The following is a 17,390-nucleotide window of genomic DNA, read 5'->3' as shown; positions in this document are numbered from 1 at the left end:
ATACAGCTATTTATTTCATTCTTCCTTCTTTCCTTCCTTCCCATTCAAACCCACTTTTCTGGCAGGCATTCATTTTAACCAGCAAGGCAGAAAACCTTCTGTCTTTACTGCCTCATCTTTGTCTTCGTTTTGGTAAGGCAAAGGTGGTGTTTCTTCTGAAGGCATTCCAGGGTTTCATATGAAACCTTATTTTAAAAATAAATAAACAGTAATTTCTTACTGAGTCCCTCCTCTTGGTTCTCAAAGAAGTCTGTGAAAACATTTTTAGGAACACCTCCCCATCTTACCTCCTTCTTTTCCACACCCAGCTGCTCGCTTCAGGGAGCTGAGGTAAGCAGGAGTGGAAGATGGCACTGCAGTAAGAAGACCCAGATCTTCTGAAAGCACATCCTTCTTGTAGTGAAAGCTGAAGAATGTCTTTCAGAATGTTTTTTGTCTTCTTTTATTTAGTGAACGGGCTGTCTAAGGCAAGATTAGTGATGAAGTATATTTTCCTATTTTAATAGGGTGCAGTTTTATAAAGAAAGGCTCTAGTCTGAGTCACACACATCATTCAGTTGCAGCTTGGCATCTGGTGTGCTGTAGAGGAGAATGTAATTCAGGGTCAGGTTGTCAGCTGTGGCTTGGGATGTATCCATCTGGCAGGATCTGTTTCAGCCTGGGGTCCAGTTGCTGCAGGTCTAGGCAAACCTTATGCATCTGGTGTGTAAGTAGTGAAAGAAGCTGTGCCTTGCAAAGGTGTGAAGCGTGGGCATCTGATTCCTTGGAGAAAATTTAAGATTTCTGTGATGCTGAGCCTCCTTGCAGGGTCTGACTGCTGTTGCAGGTGCAGTCAGGAGTAAAGCAGGATATGCTCCAGCCAGGAACTATGGATGTCACACATAAGTTTTCAACTTGTGCTCCTAGAGTTGAGGAGTTATGACCGCTGCTTCTAACTTGGAACAATTTTAAGACCCTGTGGTATCTACAGATACTCTCTTAAGATTCTGCACTTCTCTCCTTCGCTTCAGTATGTTCCCTAGTCTGTCAGCTGTCACCCCACCAGGCACTATGGTTACCTTGAACCACCAACACTATGTGCAGTGCACAGATGTTGCATAGGGGAAAGATTGTTTTCATCTTAGAATTGCATAGAATGAGTAAATACAACTTCTGTATATATAGCAACATGTTTGAGGCCGAAAGGACACTGTCAGAATAATTGATTTTTTCACCATATATTTGTCCAGTCCTAGTGCTGTTATTCTGCATGCATTCAGACCTAATGAAATACTCTTAAATTTATGTGGGTTGCAAAGTCCATTTGGCAGTTTACTTAGCAGTATTCCCACTGGAAAGCACGCCTTTGACTTGAACAAAGATTACTTCAAATAGGATATCCCACAGTCTCACAAAATACAGGATTTTTCCATCCTGGAAAGCACTCTGTAGAGTTATATTTCAGTTTTGGAGAGAAAGCCAGTTCACCTACATGTCAATTAGCACAATTACAGCTGTATCTGCAGCAGTATAGATAATGTTGGCATGTTGTAGTCTGCGTGGTCTGCTGCTAGATTTTGTGAATTTTATTTGAGGAAAAAAACCCCAAGGAATTGTTTTGGAAAGCTTTTTTTCAGAGACCACCTCATTTTTCACTATACTATGTGACATTTCAGTTAATAAAAGACAGTATTTAACTTCTGGGATCCCTTGCATAGATCTTAACTTAGAGTATACAGGAAAGCAAGTTGGAAATTTGCATAGTTTTCTCTAATCCTTTTTAATTTCTATGTCAATACTGCAGATGTAATTGGTAGTAGTTGCAAAGAAGCTGAATTGGGACTGTGTCAACAGTTGTATATATCAGAATGATGGTCAAGTAAGCCCAGCTGGAAAGCCTGCGTGGTCATGAGTGTATTATGCTGAGCTCCATCTTGTACTAGTTCTCTGGGTGTGTGTGGTTTGGGGTTGTTATTTTGTTGTTGGTTTGTTCCCCTCTGTTTTCATGTTTCACCTTGAGTGATCAGAATTTGTGTGGCTGTACGTTGAGGCAAACTTTAATATATACTAAAGTTTAACTGACCTATTTCAGATGGTTCTTGAATTAACAGTTGAAGTAGGACAGCAAATTGTTTATTGGGAGAAAAAAATTTGAATTGATTCTTGAGGTTTTTCAGAAATACACAATGAAACTGGCAAGTCCAGTACCATAGTCACAGTATGTTCTTAATAAGAATGTACTTCTCTGGTCTTGGATTTGTATTTAATAGGTGCAGCCTTGGGTGATAAGGTATTTGTTGTTAATATCTTGGTGCTGTTTTGTATGTTTTCCTCTAGTATCATTTTTGATATAAAATGGAAACCTTTAACTGAAACCAGATTGAGAAGTGTTTGTGTTAAGTTAGCAACTCAAAAGTAAGCTAGTTAGTGACTCCAGATACCACTTCACAGACACTCAGGCTTGAAAGAGTTTTTGTCAACTGGTCACATTTTACAAGTTTATAAGGATTTATTTTATTGTTAGGGTTTTACAATGTAAATAGGAAGTATACCTCTTGGAGATTCATACAGAATTACTGTTCTGATACTTTGTTTTACCTGTACATGTGAATTTCCTGCTGTTCGCTGCAGACTGGAAAAGTACCAGCTTTCACTTTTAGCCATAAGGATAAAAAAACAAACAAAAAAACCAAAACAACCAAAAACCCCAAACCAAAACAATAACCCTGCCCTATATGTCCTAGCATATGAAAAGCTGGACCTTAGCTGAAACCTCACTTACTGAAAAGTACACAAATTACTACTTTATTGAAATTACAATTCATTTTTTATATGGCTAATAACTTTTTTCCTCTGTTAATTTGTTACGTCATGATTATCTGCTTAAAACCATAAATGTGTACAATTTTTTTTGTGTTTAGGTATGACGAATGGATAAAGGCAGACAAGATCGTGAGACCAGCTGATAAAAATGTACCAAAAATTAAGCATCGAAAGAAAATAAAGGTAGTTTCTTTTTCTTCCTTGTTTCCCCCAACTTCGGTTTGATATATTCTTAAGTACTTCCCCCAGCTTCTAACCTTTTGATTGACTTACAAATGCTTGACAGTAAAAGCAACTTTCTAGCTTTTTAAAAGCTAAAACTTCTTTCATCAAGGTTTTGTTTTTTCACTTTGGGATGAGAAGCTTCTCTTTCCTTCTTTCTTGCTTTTTTTGACACCGACATATGCATTTGTAGAAAACAAATGAAAAGGATTCATTTTATCTTCAGTGGTGTGAGCCAGCTTGAAGGTGGGGGTGTGAAATTTGGGAGCTTCCTCTGCTGATTCTGGAGAGCAAACATATGAGTAGCCTGTGTGTATGTGCATCATTTTATTTCGTAGCATTTCTTTCAAAATTCATTTTTCTAAAACTTGATATTTAGGCTTAAGTTATGATATAGTCTTGGGCAATGGGGTGCAAGGAAGCTTTTCCTTCTGCCTCAGTTTCCTCTGGAACCCAAGCTGTGTTCCGGGACTCTCTCCGAGTTCCGGAACACTCTCTCCGAGTTCTGGAACACTCTCTATGTGTTCCGGGCCTGTCTCTATGTGTTCCGGAACACTCTCTATGTGTTCCGGGCCTGTCTCTGTGTTCCAGAACACTCTCCCTGTGTTCCGGGCCTCTCCCTGTGTTCCAGAACACTCTCCCTGTGTTCCGGGCCTCTCCCTGTGTTCCAGAACCCTCTCCCTGTGTTCCAGAACACTCTCTCTGTGTTCCGGGCCTCTCTCTGTGTTCCAGAACACTCTCTCTGTGTTCCGGGCCTCTCTCTGTGTTCCGGAACACTCTCTCTGTGTTCCGGGCCTCTCTCTGTGTTCCGGAACACTCTTTCTGTGTTCCGGGCCTCTCTCTGTGTTCCGGAACACTCTCTCTGTGTTCCGGGCCTCTCTCTGTGTTCCGGGCCTCTCTCTGTGTTCCGGAACACTCTCTCTGTGTTCCGGGCCTCTCTCTGTGTTCCGGAACACTCTCTCTGTGTTCCAGGCCTCTCTCTGTGTTCCGGAACACTCTCTCTGTGTTCCAGGCCTCTCTCTGTGTTCCGGAACACTCTCTCTGTGTTCTGGGCCTGTCCCTGTGTTCCGGGCCTCTCTCTGTGTTCTAGAACACTCTCTCTGTGTTCTGGAACTCTCTATGTTTTCCAGGCCTGTCTCTTGTGTTCCGGGCCTGTCTCTTGTGTTCCAGAACACTCTCCCTGTGTTCCGGGCCTGTCTCTGTGTTCCAGAACACTCTCTCTGTGTTCCATGCCTCTCTCTTCTCTCTGTGTTCCAGAACACTCTGTGTGTTCCGGGCCTGTCTCTATGTGTTGCAGAACACTCTCTGTGTGTTCCGGGCCTGTCTTTATGTGTTCCGGAACACACTCCCTGTGTTCCGGGCCTGTGTCTCTGTGTTCCGCAACACTCTCCCTGTGTTCCGGAACACTCTCCCTGTGTTCCGGAACACTCTCTGTGTGTTCTCTCTGTGTTCCGGAACACTCTCTCTGTGTTCCGGGCCTGTCCCTGTGTTCTAGAACACTCGCTCTGTGTTCTAGAACACTCGCTCTGTGTTCTAGAACACTCGCTCTGTGTTCTAGAACACTCGCTCTGTGTTCTAGAACACTCGCTCTGTGTTCTAGAACACTCGCTCTGTGTTCTAGAACACTATGTTTTCCGGGCCTGTCTCTTGTGTTCCAGAACACTCTCCCTGTGTTCCGGGCCTGTCCCTGTGTTCCGGGCCTGTCCCTGTGTTCCAGAACACTCTCTCTGTGTTGCAGAACACTCTCTCTTGTGTTCCGGGCCTCTCTCTTGTGTTCCGGGCCTGTCTCTGTGTTGCGGTTCTGTCTCTTGTGTTCCGGAACTTTCTCTTGTGTTCCGGGACTTTCTGTTCCAGAACTCTCGAGTAGGGTGTCGTTGCCCTGCACTGCCAGTGCTGAGCCTGGCACCCTGCAGTGCCGCTGCTCCTCCAGCTCTGGCTCTGTTGCTTTTCCGTTTTTTTTCATCTTTGATGTGAACGTCTTGGCATGGACCAAAGCAAGGTATTTGTAGTCTTTTAAACAGGAGGAAAGCTTTACTTTACAGGTTGAATGTTTAAGATTACAATTAAGCAGCACTTAAAGTTATCTATGTTACGGTGTACGCTCAAGTGAGAAGAATTTTCATCCTTTTCTTTCACATAGAATAAAACTGACAAAGAGAAGGAAGAGAAGTATTCTCCTAAAAACTGTAAATTGCGACGTATGTCAAAACCACCGTTTCACACCAGCACATCACCAGAGACTGGGCCCAAACTTGACAGCACTGAAGCCAAAAATACCGAACAAGCTCCAGTTAAATCAATAGAAATTACTTCTATCATTAATGGACTACAAGGTATTGTACTTAATTTTTAAATTTTTTTTTTCATTCTGTTAATGGCTTTCAAACAGTAGTAAATGACAATGTAGAACAACTGATGCAACTGTACACTTGAGTCTGTCTGGCTAATTATAACATCTTCTGAAATAACCTTTGAACAAAAGCAATATTTGCAGTTTCTGAAAAGAGATATTGTGTATTCAGTTCATGTTAACAGTTTGAAGAATTACATCCTTTGTTTTGCTGTCCTTTTTTTTGTTTGATACACAACAAAGCATTTTTGCTTCCTGTATTATTTCTCAATATTTATTTTTTTATTAATGTAATTTTTAGGAGCCATGACTTCACACACACCCCTTGAAAAACTGAATTAATCAAGCTAGGTTTCCTGTCAGCATGTCTGCTGTTCCCAACATTGTTTTCCCCTTCCCACACATATACAGCAGCATTATAGTAACTAGTTATTTCTCTTTGTCCTTAGTTTAGTGCATGCCTTCGGAAAAAGAAATCATGCATGGTATAAGTAGTTTGGGTAACCACCAATTTTTGTGAGATTTGTATGAATTTAATAATTTTTCAGATTTAACTTAAATGACATTGGCCACTGGATTCCAAATTTGAAGGTAGAATAACAGTCAACATAATCTATTAAGCTTCATTTCCTGAGGAAATGAGAAACAAAAAAGCAGTTAGCGGTGATGATAATGATAGTATTATTAGTGCTATAATTAATCTGTAATTAACTTCTGATTACAAAAGCACAATTCGACATACACTCTCTAATATTTTGGAAAGCTAAATGTTTTCCATATTACATAATTATTTTCCAGAAATGCTTTTAATTGTATGCAATTCTCTTATAATTTAAGTCCACATAGATTCATGCTGGGGATTAACTTTTTTCTGGTGCTTGCAGGTTTTTGGTTTTAAGTATGAAAGGCTCGAATGTTTTACTTTTCCTTTTTCCTCCAATTTTAGAGCTTCTTGCTCAAAACTTTCTACTTTTTTTTCCCCTCAACTAGAGTGAATAATGCTTTTCAGCTTTCCTTTGAAGGGTGCAGCAAAGTAAATAGGTTGAGAGGAAAACTTGATGGACCTCATTTTTGGTTGTTTTTTCAAATGTTACATTCTTGGCTTTTCTTTCAAATAGCAAATTTTGATAACCTCTTACATTAGTAGTGTAGTTTTGATCCTCTGTGTTATGAGAAAGACAAGTGTTAGAAGGCCATTTTAAGTGTTAAGATATAGATAGATAAAGTTCTTGGAACTTTAGGCCAAAATGTCTACCATAAATGTTTAATTAGAAAAATGCAAACAATACTGAAAGGGTCGTGTAAAACTTGCTTTCAGATTGAGTCTTAGGCAGGATCTTAAATTCTACTTTAACTTAAAACAAACAAACCAGGAAAAACACCTGCGGTGACATTTCTCAAGGTATTTTGTCCTGTACATCTCTTCTCTCTGTTAGTATGCTCTTCTCTAAGTTAATCCTATTTCAGTTAAACCTTTTTTAAAAAAAGTTAATTCAACTTTGATCATTTCAGTGAATTTTGTTGACAGTTCTGCTTTTCTTCTCTGTCATTGGTTACATTGTTATCTTTAAAGAGGTGGTGAGTTTTAGTGAGGAATTGAGAATGAGAAGGGCAGTAGGAAGAGAAGAGTTAAACTGGCTATGTCAGCAAAAATGGATGAATTACAAATCAAGGAGTTAACCATGTATTTCAGCCAGTTTTTGTTGTTTCTCCTTGTATCCCTATCTCTCCCCATTAAATGGGCGTTATATCTTTATTCTTCTTTTCTCAGTTTATTTATTCCTGACCCTGAGTTTTCTTACTGTTGTCCTACACTCTTAACTGTTCATATATTTCTCCAGGTGCCTTTCGTTATTGCTTTCCCTTCATTTTTCCAGGCAGGTGATCAGGTTAGTTTGTTAGAGATTATCCAGTGTCTCTGGTGTTCTGTCCTTTAGACAGAGTGGATTCTCCAGGGAAAATAGTGTCTCTGTTCTGGGGTTTGGGAAAAGGCAGATAATAGTAGTATTTGTAACCCATCAGAAATAGAGTTTTTATGTTAAACACATTTTTCAACTTCTGTTTTGGTTAGTTATGCAGAAGTTTGTATTTTTTGGATTAATGCACTCTATGCTGTCTTGACCTCTTCAGAAATTCCTGATGTACTGTATAATAAAGAATATTCCTAGTTTCCGATCTAGCCTTTGTACCTTCTACTAGAACAGGAAATAAGGTTTCGAATTCTTCAGGAGGTACAATTTAAAACATGCACTACTAGAGATCCCTGTAGCATGTGTTCATATCTGTACAGTTTTCTTTAGTCGTTTTTTTAAGAAACCTTTGTAACCAGAATGAAGACAAACTTTTCTTCCTCCCCCCCCCCGCCTTTGGCTTTTTATTTATTTATTTATTTATTTATTTATTTATTTATTTATTTTTAATTAGCCTCTGAAAGTTCTGATGATAGTGAGCAGGATGATGACCAAAGTGCCCCGAATGTACATGCTGATGGCAAGGAGGAATCTCAACATGAAGCTGTAAGCCAAGATAAAAACGAACTCTGTCTAAAAGAAGAACAGAGTGGTTCATCCCTCCCAGAAGAAACTAAAGCTCTGACAGATGTTGTAGTGCCCAAGTCGGGATCCAAATCTCCTGAAGGATTGCGAAAAGAGATGGAAGAGTTATCTGAAGATACTGACTCCGATGGAGAGGATGAAGCTGCAAAGAAGAGAAAGGATGTAAAAAAAGAGGTGGTAGATAAAACAGCAAAACCACAGGTAAAACGTGGTAAACGAAGATACTGTGTTGCAGAGGACTCCTTAAAGACTGTGTCACCTAACAGAAAGGATGAGAAGCCCAAAAATAAAGACTCCCTTAGTTTAGAAAACAGCAGTAACAGCTCCTCAGATGAAGATGAGGAAGAAAAATCTAAACTGAAAATCACTCCAACTAAAAAGTATAATGGCCTAGAAGAGAAAAGGAAGTCTTTACGGACAAGTACTTTCTACTCAGGATTTTCTGAAGTGGGAGAGAAAAGAATAAAGCTTCTCAATAACTCAGATGAAAGACTTCAGAACACCAGAGCAAAGGATCGAAAAGATGTCTGGTCAAGTATTCAGGGACAATGGCCGAAGAAAACGCTGAAGGAGCTGTTCTCGGACTCTGACACTGAAGCTGCTGCCTCCCCTCCACATGCTGCTCCTGAGGATGCTGCAGCAGAGGAGCAGCTTCAGACTCTTGCAGAAGAAGACATCTCTTTGCCTAGCTCTGAACTTGAAAAATCTTTGCCAGCTAGTGTGGATGTTAAACCTGTTGAGGAGAAACCGACTGAAGTGGGTGAAAAGAAGGTTGAATTTCCAAGCAGCGGCAGTAATTCAGTGCTGAATACTCCTCCTACTACTCCTGAATCACCTTCATCTGTAACCGTGACGGAGTCCAGCAGACATCAGTCCAGTGTCACTGTTTCTGAGATGCTGCCGCCAAATCAGGAAGAGATACGAAGCATTAAAAGTGAAACAGATAGCACAATAGAGGTGGACAGTGTTGCAGGGGAGCTGCAAGACCTCCAGTCTGAGGGGAATATTTCTCCAACAGGCTTTGATGCCAGCGTCAGCTCCAGTAGTAGTAATCAACCAGAGCCAGAGCATACTGAAAAAGGTAAAGGAAAGGGTAAACAGAGCTGTCTTCAACCTAACCAGCTCTCACTTTAGCATTGCTGATGTATTTTTATTCTGTTAATGGTTACACTGCTGGAAAGTTAGTTACTGGAGGAAGTAGTAGCCTGCTGCCTACTGCAAATGTCTGGAAATGGCATAATCATCTACTGAATAAAATATAGTCTGCCAGGAAGTTTCTTGCCCGTTCATTAGGAATTGTCATGGTTTCAATAAGCAATAAAGTATGTAAGAATAAAGTTTATACTAGACCTGGCAAGAAGAGCCCAGAGCAAACTGTAATACATTGTATAGGGAATATTTATTATAGCAAGATGGATACATCTTGAGTACCTTGCTTACAAATAGAAGATGCTGTTTCGTACTTAAAACTTCCATTCTCAGTAAGGTGTTTATCTGGGGGGAGAAAGTGCCAATTACTGCAGGCTTAGGCAACCGTTTCAAACTTTCTTCCTATTAAATTAATGTTTAAAAAAACCCAAACAAGTCAAGATGATAACAAGCATTGACCTTATGAGCTGTATTTTGCTTTCAGATGTGATTTTGCAGATTGAAGTTCCTCTCCTGAGACCACTAGAGAACAGGGTAGTAAACACTGCCAGCACTTGTGCACGTGATGTCACTGCTGCCTGCTTTTTAACTGCTTACAAGGCTGGGTCCAAAAGCCTTGTGAAAGGCACTGGCTCTTTTACAGTTCCATCAAAAACACAGCTACTTTCACTGTGTTAAAATGCCTAAAAAAATCATAATACAAAGGAAAAAAACCCCAGACCATGTCTGAATATAATCCTGAGATGACAGAAGTGGTTTCTTCATCTCAGCAGATTTCAGTTAATAATTAACTGAATTTTCACAAAATGCCCTTAAGGTGTTTTACCTTCATCATTGTGCTTGAATTGTTATTTTGAAAGAATGCAACAAAATGTGTTTCATTAAACAAAGAGAGTTTGGAAGAGGTGACTGTGTAGCCCTCACTAAATATACCTGTGCTGCTTTGTTAATTAAAGATGTGTAGGTTTAGAACTTGTTTGCTTTTTTTATATAAAAGGAAAGTATTGCCACATGAAAAAAACGTTACGCTATTGCACAATATTACTTTTAATGCATTAGACTTTTAACTTCCTCCCTGAATTTGTCAGCATGCAGCCTGTTTTAGAAAACTGGGTTTCTTAATATAATGGTTTTGTTACAGGAGTAATTTTAATCTGTAAGTCAGGTGGTAGTGGGACAACATTTGAACATTTGTCCTAAATTTGTTCTGCTAACAGATGTACTAAAATTCTTTTATCTTCCATTTCTACTTTTCCCCCTTGTAGTCACAAATACCAGTAGACTTTTTCCTTGGGTTTTTTTGTTTGCCTTTTTTTAGTTGGTTTTTTTTTTTAACACTGTCTAAGATTTTTTTTATACTTCCAATTAATGTATTTACTGATCACAAGTGATAGTTTCATTTTTTTCTCACAACTTCCAAGTGTGACAGGCTTTTTTTGAACATTTTTCAGTGCCAGTAGTTCTTCGTAAGTTTTTCAAATAAATGTGTTCTCATTTAATTTACAGGATTAAAACGAATAAAAATCCATGTGGTTCAAGAGAAATTCTAATGATGCATATGGGCAAATTAATTAAATAATCATCTTACACGTGCACTCTAACCAACAAATTTTGTCCGCCTTTATCCTCCTTCACCTCCTCTTGTCAGTCTAAGTAGAAAGCTGAGCCTCATTAAGGATAGGCAGGAACAGTTGCATTGTTGTCTACAGACTTAAGCTCTGAAGTGATGTTTTTTGAAGCTTTTGACAAAAACACAATGAAGTGCAAGTATTTATTATTTTTTTCTTTCAATTACAGTCTGTACAGGCCAAAAAAGACTTAAAGATGCTCAGGGAGGAGGCAGCTCCTCAAAAAAGCAGAAGAGAAGCCACAAAACATCTGTGAACAACAAAAAGAAGAGTAAAACTAGTAAGTACAGCAGCTCAGTGTGAAATCAAATGTGTGAAAGTACTGTGTCATTTGTTTGAACGATTGTAGGAGATGAAGTCTGGAAATAGAAAATGTGTTAGGACAAAATGTTCTCATCAGGGAATTCTTAATACTGTTTAAATGAAGAAACTACTCTTGCTGAATGCCAAAGTGTTTTTAAATGCCTTGTGTTATTTCTGGGCCTATTTCTACGAGGTCCTTAATATCGTGTAATTCAGGAAGGCCAAGAACAGCAAGTATTTCACACTTGGTAGAATTGGGAGAAGAATCTCTGTGGCATGATAGCTGCATGTTTTAGAGAAGAGACTGGGACGTGAATGAAATGATACTTCGTGTTTTCTGCAGGGTTAGTTTTTAGAGGTTAATATCTCTTCCAGTAGCAAATACGAGAATAATTCCAGAGGAATGCAGGCTCTGCTGTCTTCCTGTATGTGTTACATCTTCAGTACATAATGCAGCTGTTGCAGCTTTTTTGTAATTGTAGAGGCTAATTTGAATAGAAACAACAGTACTGGGAAAAATTAATAAGAGTAGAGGTGTATTAGAGAGACACGCACACATGTTCACAAGACAGCAAGATGGATTACTGCCTCATCTCACTGTTAATAAAAAAATATAAGGGAACAGTCAACTAGAGAGTGAAGCCAGGAGGATAGCTGTAAAAATATGCAGTTAAAGCAAGGATAGAAAGCATATGCTATGCCTTTTTTCCTCTTTTCCTCCCCCTCGCCTTTCTTTTAACAGTTTTTCCTAGAAGTCTGTACTTTCTGGTCTGGTATTTGCTTTCACCCCACCCCTTCTTCCATGTTCATTGATCTCCTCTTCACATTCTCTCATCCTTTTTAATTCCATTTCGCTAATCTCTTCTTTCCATAATCCTTATTCCTTCCCTCACCCCAGGAATTAAAGTAACAAAACAAACTGAATTTGCAGAACTAATACACCCATTTTTAGCCTTGCTATTGTTCCCTTTGATTTGGTGAATTTATCCCTTTTTCTCAGTGTATGTCTTTGTCAGGATGCAAGCACTTCAAAGCTAGAATTGTTACTTGTACCATGTACAATCCTTGGTACGTACCCACTCTTTTTCTTAGACTTCATAAATAGATAAAATGTAGAGTCAGTTGTGAGCAAAAATGTTTTTTGCAAAATTCAGGTGTACCAGTTAAAGATGCTTTTGTGGCAGCTTCAGCTCTTGCCTTTGCATTAAGCCAGCAGACAACAGCAGCTCTGCAGCCAGCCAAATTCTTTCATACCACATGTATTTTGATGTCTGGTTTCTGCAGTGTAGATGATCAGATCATAAAGAACAGAACTAAAAGAGACTTTCAGGGTTTGTTTTGTCAGCAGCTAGGGCAGGTACAACTAAGGGATTATTTCTCTTGATAAATATTAATTGAACATGGTTTTAACAACAACTCCAATGATGGAGATCCTGCAGCTTCCCTAAGCATTTTATTTATTCCAGTGCTTCATTAGACTTTAGTTGAATTATAATCCCTTGCTCCTGCTTCCACCCCAGTTTTATTTTTGTAATGCTAATCAAGCTTCATCCTTTCAATCATTACTCATAAATCATGTCTTTTAGACAAATTGTTACTTTCCTTTGTGCGGTTTGATTAGAAAACTGCATTGAGTTCAGCCTGTTGCTTTATAGTTAAAACTTTTTCAGTGTGAGGTGACGTTCCTCTGATTTATGTCAGCTGAAATTTTTTTTTTCTGCGGCTCAAGAAATTGATCATCTATCGTGTTTGAGTATTTTTGTAGATGCGTGAATTCAGATTGTTGCTAGTCATTTTGGCACAAAAAAAACTAAAATAAAGGTGACATAACGCAAAGAAAAAGGCCAGTTGTTTACTCTTATTTCTGCTGTACATGTCCTAGGAGTACAGTGAAAAGTTTCTCTGTAACTGTTAGCTCTAAAACAGGATAGAGATTTGTATATATCGCTTGCCATTTTAGAAATTAATATTAAAAAAAGATAAACAGGAGATAGGACATAACAATCAGTCACGCTAACTGTTTTAGAAAAAGTATAGCCCTGTAAACAGAAATACGTGGATAATTTTTGCACCCACATTGACACACTGGACTGCTTCTTTGCCTTATTTTCTAATGTAGGCAATTTATTTGTGGATATGGTTCTAAAGCAGCAAGTGTGATGCTGTCTTGAACCATTCGGAGAGCAGAGTGCACTTTCCCTGTACAGACCTTGAGCAGTCGGATTGTATTCAAGAAGCACCTTACAAGAAGAAAGTCCCTGCTCAGCTCCCTCATGGGCTTAGACACCCACTTTCAGCAATGTACATTTAAATATTCAGGACGGATTGTGGAGCCACAGTCTGGTACTTTTATCCGTCCTCTGGCTCCAGGATTTTGGCTCATACAAGTCCACATAATAGCTATGAATCTACCTGCACAGCAACTTACTGGACAGTGTTTCCAATGCAAAGTTCCCCTTTTGCAGCCTGCCAGAATTAGAGGGGCCCCATTACATACCAGTTTTGTGGTCCTGTGTTTAGGCACTAGTGATGCAAAGAGCGGTGTGCCAAGCTTCTATACCAGGATGGATTATATAATTTTAGAGTAAAAGGATCTTGGTCGAACTCCTGTTACATGAAAATTAGCACAGGGGTAGGTTCTGATAAGCTTCGGTTTGGGCAGGAAAGTTGCTTTGGTTTGTAACAACCTACCTTCTTGTTTCTTCAGCAAACAGCAGTGACAGTGAAGAGCTATCTGCTGGTGAAAGTGTGTCCAAGTCTCAGTCAGCAAAATCGGTTTCTACTGGCATGAAAACTCACCAAACCAAATCACCCGCAAGAACACAATCTCCAGGGAAATGTGGGAAAAATGGAGAGAAAGAGTCTGATCTCAAAGAACAGAATAATCGTTTGCCCAAAGTTTACAAATGGAGTTTTCAAATGTGTAAGTGTTCCCTTCAAAACACACACCTAGTTTAGTCTTGTGGTATAGAGTAAGAAGGCTTTTTGAATTTTTTGTATTTTGGGGTTTTCCCCTAAAATTATTCCATCCTCATCTTGCTTACTTTTGTGATAAATCCTAATTATTTTTTAAAAAATGTTTTGGGGTTTTTTTTCTTTTTTTTTTTCTTCTTTTTTTGCAATTGCAGTGCAGGAAACTACCTGTATAGCACCCTTCCAATACTGTTTTAATATACAGCTACTGCACTCACTTGCTGTTCTTGCCTGTGCAGACCTGTCATTCTGGCATGTTTTCTACTGTATGTACTTCTCGTGTTGATTACTCTCTTGCTCTTTTATTCCTCATTCTCTAGTCCTGTTCAGGCACTTAACAGGATTGATTTGTAGCTTTTCCCCTTTCCATTTTGCCTCCGTGAACCAGGACATGTTTACTGTTTTTAGTAATAAGAATTTCTAGTGCGTTTGTGTCATTCAGCTACACATTACACGTATAGCTAGGGGTGAGCACTGTTGAAAGGATCAAATATTTGCCTATCTGAAAAACGGTTCAGTAGCTAGTTAATGCCTCTATTAATGCAATGTGTTAATTGCCTCTGTGTGTGTGCGTATGCTATTGTAGTGTTATTTGCAGCAGGGAGAAAAGAGAAGTAAGGTAAAACATTAGGTGATTGAAGCCTTCTTCCTCAATGTAACAATAAGAAAACAATTGAAAATAATTATTTAAAAACAAAAACGTACTAATTTTTAGTCCTGTTTTTTATAGCATCTGGGTATTAATTGTCTAGTCACCAATAAATTGTTGTCCCTAGTGCCAACCATGGGTGTATAGCATTGCATGAGTTGCATTCTCTTTGCTTTTAAAGGTCAAACTGAAACTGTGTGGTGTGACTGATATAAATTACTTCTTGTAGTAATCCGTAACATCTCATTCAGTATTCACAGATGACCTTAGTGTATGTCAGGCTTCTGAAGTTCTCAAGAGCATTATGCTCTGTGCTTTTCTGTGCTCTGTCCTAGGCTGTGTGAAGGCTGCTGTTGCACATAAAGTGGGAACAGAAAAGAGTTGGCACAGCACACTATGCAGACACATCTGCTGAGTTTTATTTTTTTTTTTGCCAGCGGTGTTCTTTGACGCCCAGGGAATTCTTTACTTAACCAGCTGTTTCTGCAGTGAAAGAATCTGACCCTGCATTGTTGTTACGTTTTATTTGGGTTTTTTTTTTCTCTCCAGCCCTGAATCTCACTGTTACTCTACTTTAAAAGTATTTTTCTCCTGATACTTCTTCACAGTCAAGCTACATTCTGCTGCTTTTCAGGACTGTGTAATGTAATATGTCTTCATTGTCATTTACTGGCCTGCTGAGATTTTTTGGGCAGATTTCCTGTGCAACACATTTAAAGAGCTTTTGCTCTTTCTTTATGCCTTGGCTACCTTGCCTGTGCTAAATTTCCTTGGCAGAAGTTGGAGTTTGGAGTGCTATTAACACATTTCCTGCTGCTGCAGAGGTCTAAGACACTTGCAGTGTCTCTGAGCTTTCCTCATCTTACCACAGCTTAATGAAGTTGTGGCTTTTGGTCCTTCTAGCGCTACCTTCCTTATCGATTGATGAAGTGTATTCTGTGCTCCACGATCATTTAAATGATCCTAAAATGTCTTTGAATGGAGTGTCTCCAGTGTGGCTGAAAGCGACTGAACTAGAGATACTGTGTGGGATGCTGTGGAGAGCTCCCCCTGTGTGGGATGTCAGTGAGGAGGTCCTGTGGCCCGTGTGCCATGGACTCCATCCCATATGACAAAACCCACTTGTTTTGTAACAAAAGAAACGAGTCGGGCAAAACCTTCCTGGTGTATTAGGCCAAACTGAGCTCTAGCAAGGACTTATAAAACAACAGGCTCAAAGCTAGTTTTGGCCCCCATGTTTTCACCGGTTGTCTTTTTTTTTTTCTTTTCCTTCCTGTGGAGAGGGGAATGTATGCATTTTCTTCCTCTCCAAGCTCTTTTAAAAAAAAACAGTAAGAAAGGTGTATCTGTGGTAGTATATTTTAAAAAATAATAAAAAACGAACAAAGTATGTGGTAATGAACAGCAGCTGTTGTGTTTCTTGGCTTTGCTGTCTGCTACCTCATCTGTCTACTCATCTACATCATCTACTCATCTCATGCTGTCTACTACATCACTGAGTACTTCCTACTTCACTGAAATTAAGAAACTTAAGAAATGCTACAATACAATAATTAACAAAGATATTTTAACTTGCAGCTGACTTGGAAAATTTGACTAGCGCTGAGCGCATAACAATTCTCCAAGAAAAATTGCAGGAAATCAGGAAACATTACCTGTCCTTGAAATCTGAGGTGGCTTCTATTGACCGAAGAAGAAAGCGCTTAAAGAAAAAAGAGCGGGAAAGTAAGTGCTGGGAACTAAATTCTACTTCTAGAGAGCTAAAACGCCTGTCACGTTATTCAGGTGGTGTTGCGGATAGGAGTGGCTTGTAAGAGAGAAGCAGCAATATGTTTATTGGTATAAAACACTGATTTAACAAAGTTTGATTGCAAATGTTACAGTGGTTTAAGGAGATTCGATGGCAAGGTGCACTTTGATTATTTTCTGCATGGAGGGCAGCATCAGACAAAGCTATCAGGGAGATGCGCCCGTTGAGTGATGAGGTTCAGAAGGGAGCCACTTGCGTTCTAAACTCCTTCTCAGAGGGGAGTTTAGGTGTAACTAGAGCCAGAATGGGTCAACAGTTCGTATCTGGAGTATTATATGTGCACAGTCAATCCTTTATACCACTTAGCAGCTAAGATTTCAAAGTTTAGCATGTGGTTAATCAATTACCAAAAATCTGTTGCAGCAAGGAACCTCGAGGAATAACCTTGAGAGGTGTCCCTGTGCAAGCGGACATCCTGTTGTTCCGCCTGCTGCTGTGCAGGAGAGCTCAATGGGCCCTGGGCTGTCCACTAATTATGGAGTAAAATATTTGACTCGTAGTCATACTTGCATACTGACTACAGAAGTTAAGGTTTTTTTCAAACTTGGCTTTAGTTGGAGTTTGACCAGCAGTGTTAGCTGGCACATTGTTCAAATTAGCCCTTGGCTGTTGTGTTATCTGTCTCCCCCAAATCCAGCAGGTACAGCCATCATGACCAGGCGCCTCCATTACGACTGCCACTGGTGGTTATCATTTGAGTATTGTTTTACGGAAAAAAAAGGTCAGGATTGGGAGGGGGGGTACACCACAATACTACAACAATTGGGTAGTTTTTACGGAGGTGTGTGCCATTAGGCGTGTGGTTTTATTTGTTTTCTAAATACACTGTATACAGTTATTGTGTGATCTTTAGAAGGCGTATTTCAGATATCCGGTGACAGTGTAAGGGGGAAATACAATAAAAAGGCATGCAATCTATTTCATTCTGTTTAGGCAGAACTACTTTATA

At 39.4% G+C, this 17,390-nt stretch overlaps 1 protein-coding gene across 6 annotated transcripts in view; it reads left to right on the top strand.

The window, feature by feature from the left end:
- The window catches only part of ARID4B (AT-rich interaction domain 4B), a 93,604-nt gene that overhangs the window by 73,710 nt on the left and 2,504 nt on the right, over positions 1–17,390 (top strand). For all 6 annotated transcript variants that reach the window (XM_055714239.1, XM_055714234.1, XM_055714235.1 and 3 more), the window contains 6 exons: positions 2,901–2,985; positions 5,165–5,357; positions 7,799–9,010; positions 10,876–10,986; positions 13,717–13,932; positions 16,210–16,356. In XM_055714239.1, coding sequence (XP_055570214.1) covers positions 2,901–2,985; positions 5,165–5,357; positions 7,799–9,010; positions 10,876–10,986; positions 13,717–13,932; positions 16,210–16,356 — 1,964 coding nt within the window. The remainder of the gene's footprint in view (positions 1–2,900; positions 2,986–5,164; positions 5,358–7,798; positions 9,011–10,875; positions 10,987–13,716; positions 13,933–16,209; positions 16,357–17,390) is intronic.

Source organism: Falco cherrug, chromosome 6 (genome assembly GCF_023634085.1).
Source record: "Falco cherrug isolate bFalChe1 chromosome 6, bFalChe1.pri, whole genome shotgun sequence".
Taxonomy (NCBI): Eukaryota; Metazoa; Chordata; class Aves; order Falconiformes; family Falconidae; genus Falco; species Falco cherrug.
The sequence above is the reverse complement of the archived record's forward strand: the minus strand, read 5'-3'. Positions and strand labels throughout refer to the sequence as shown.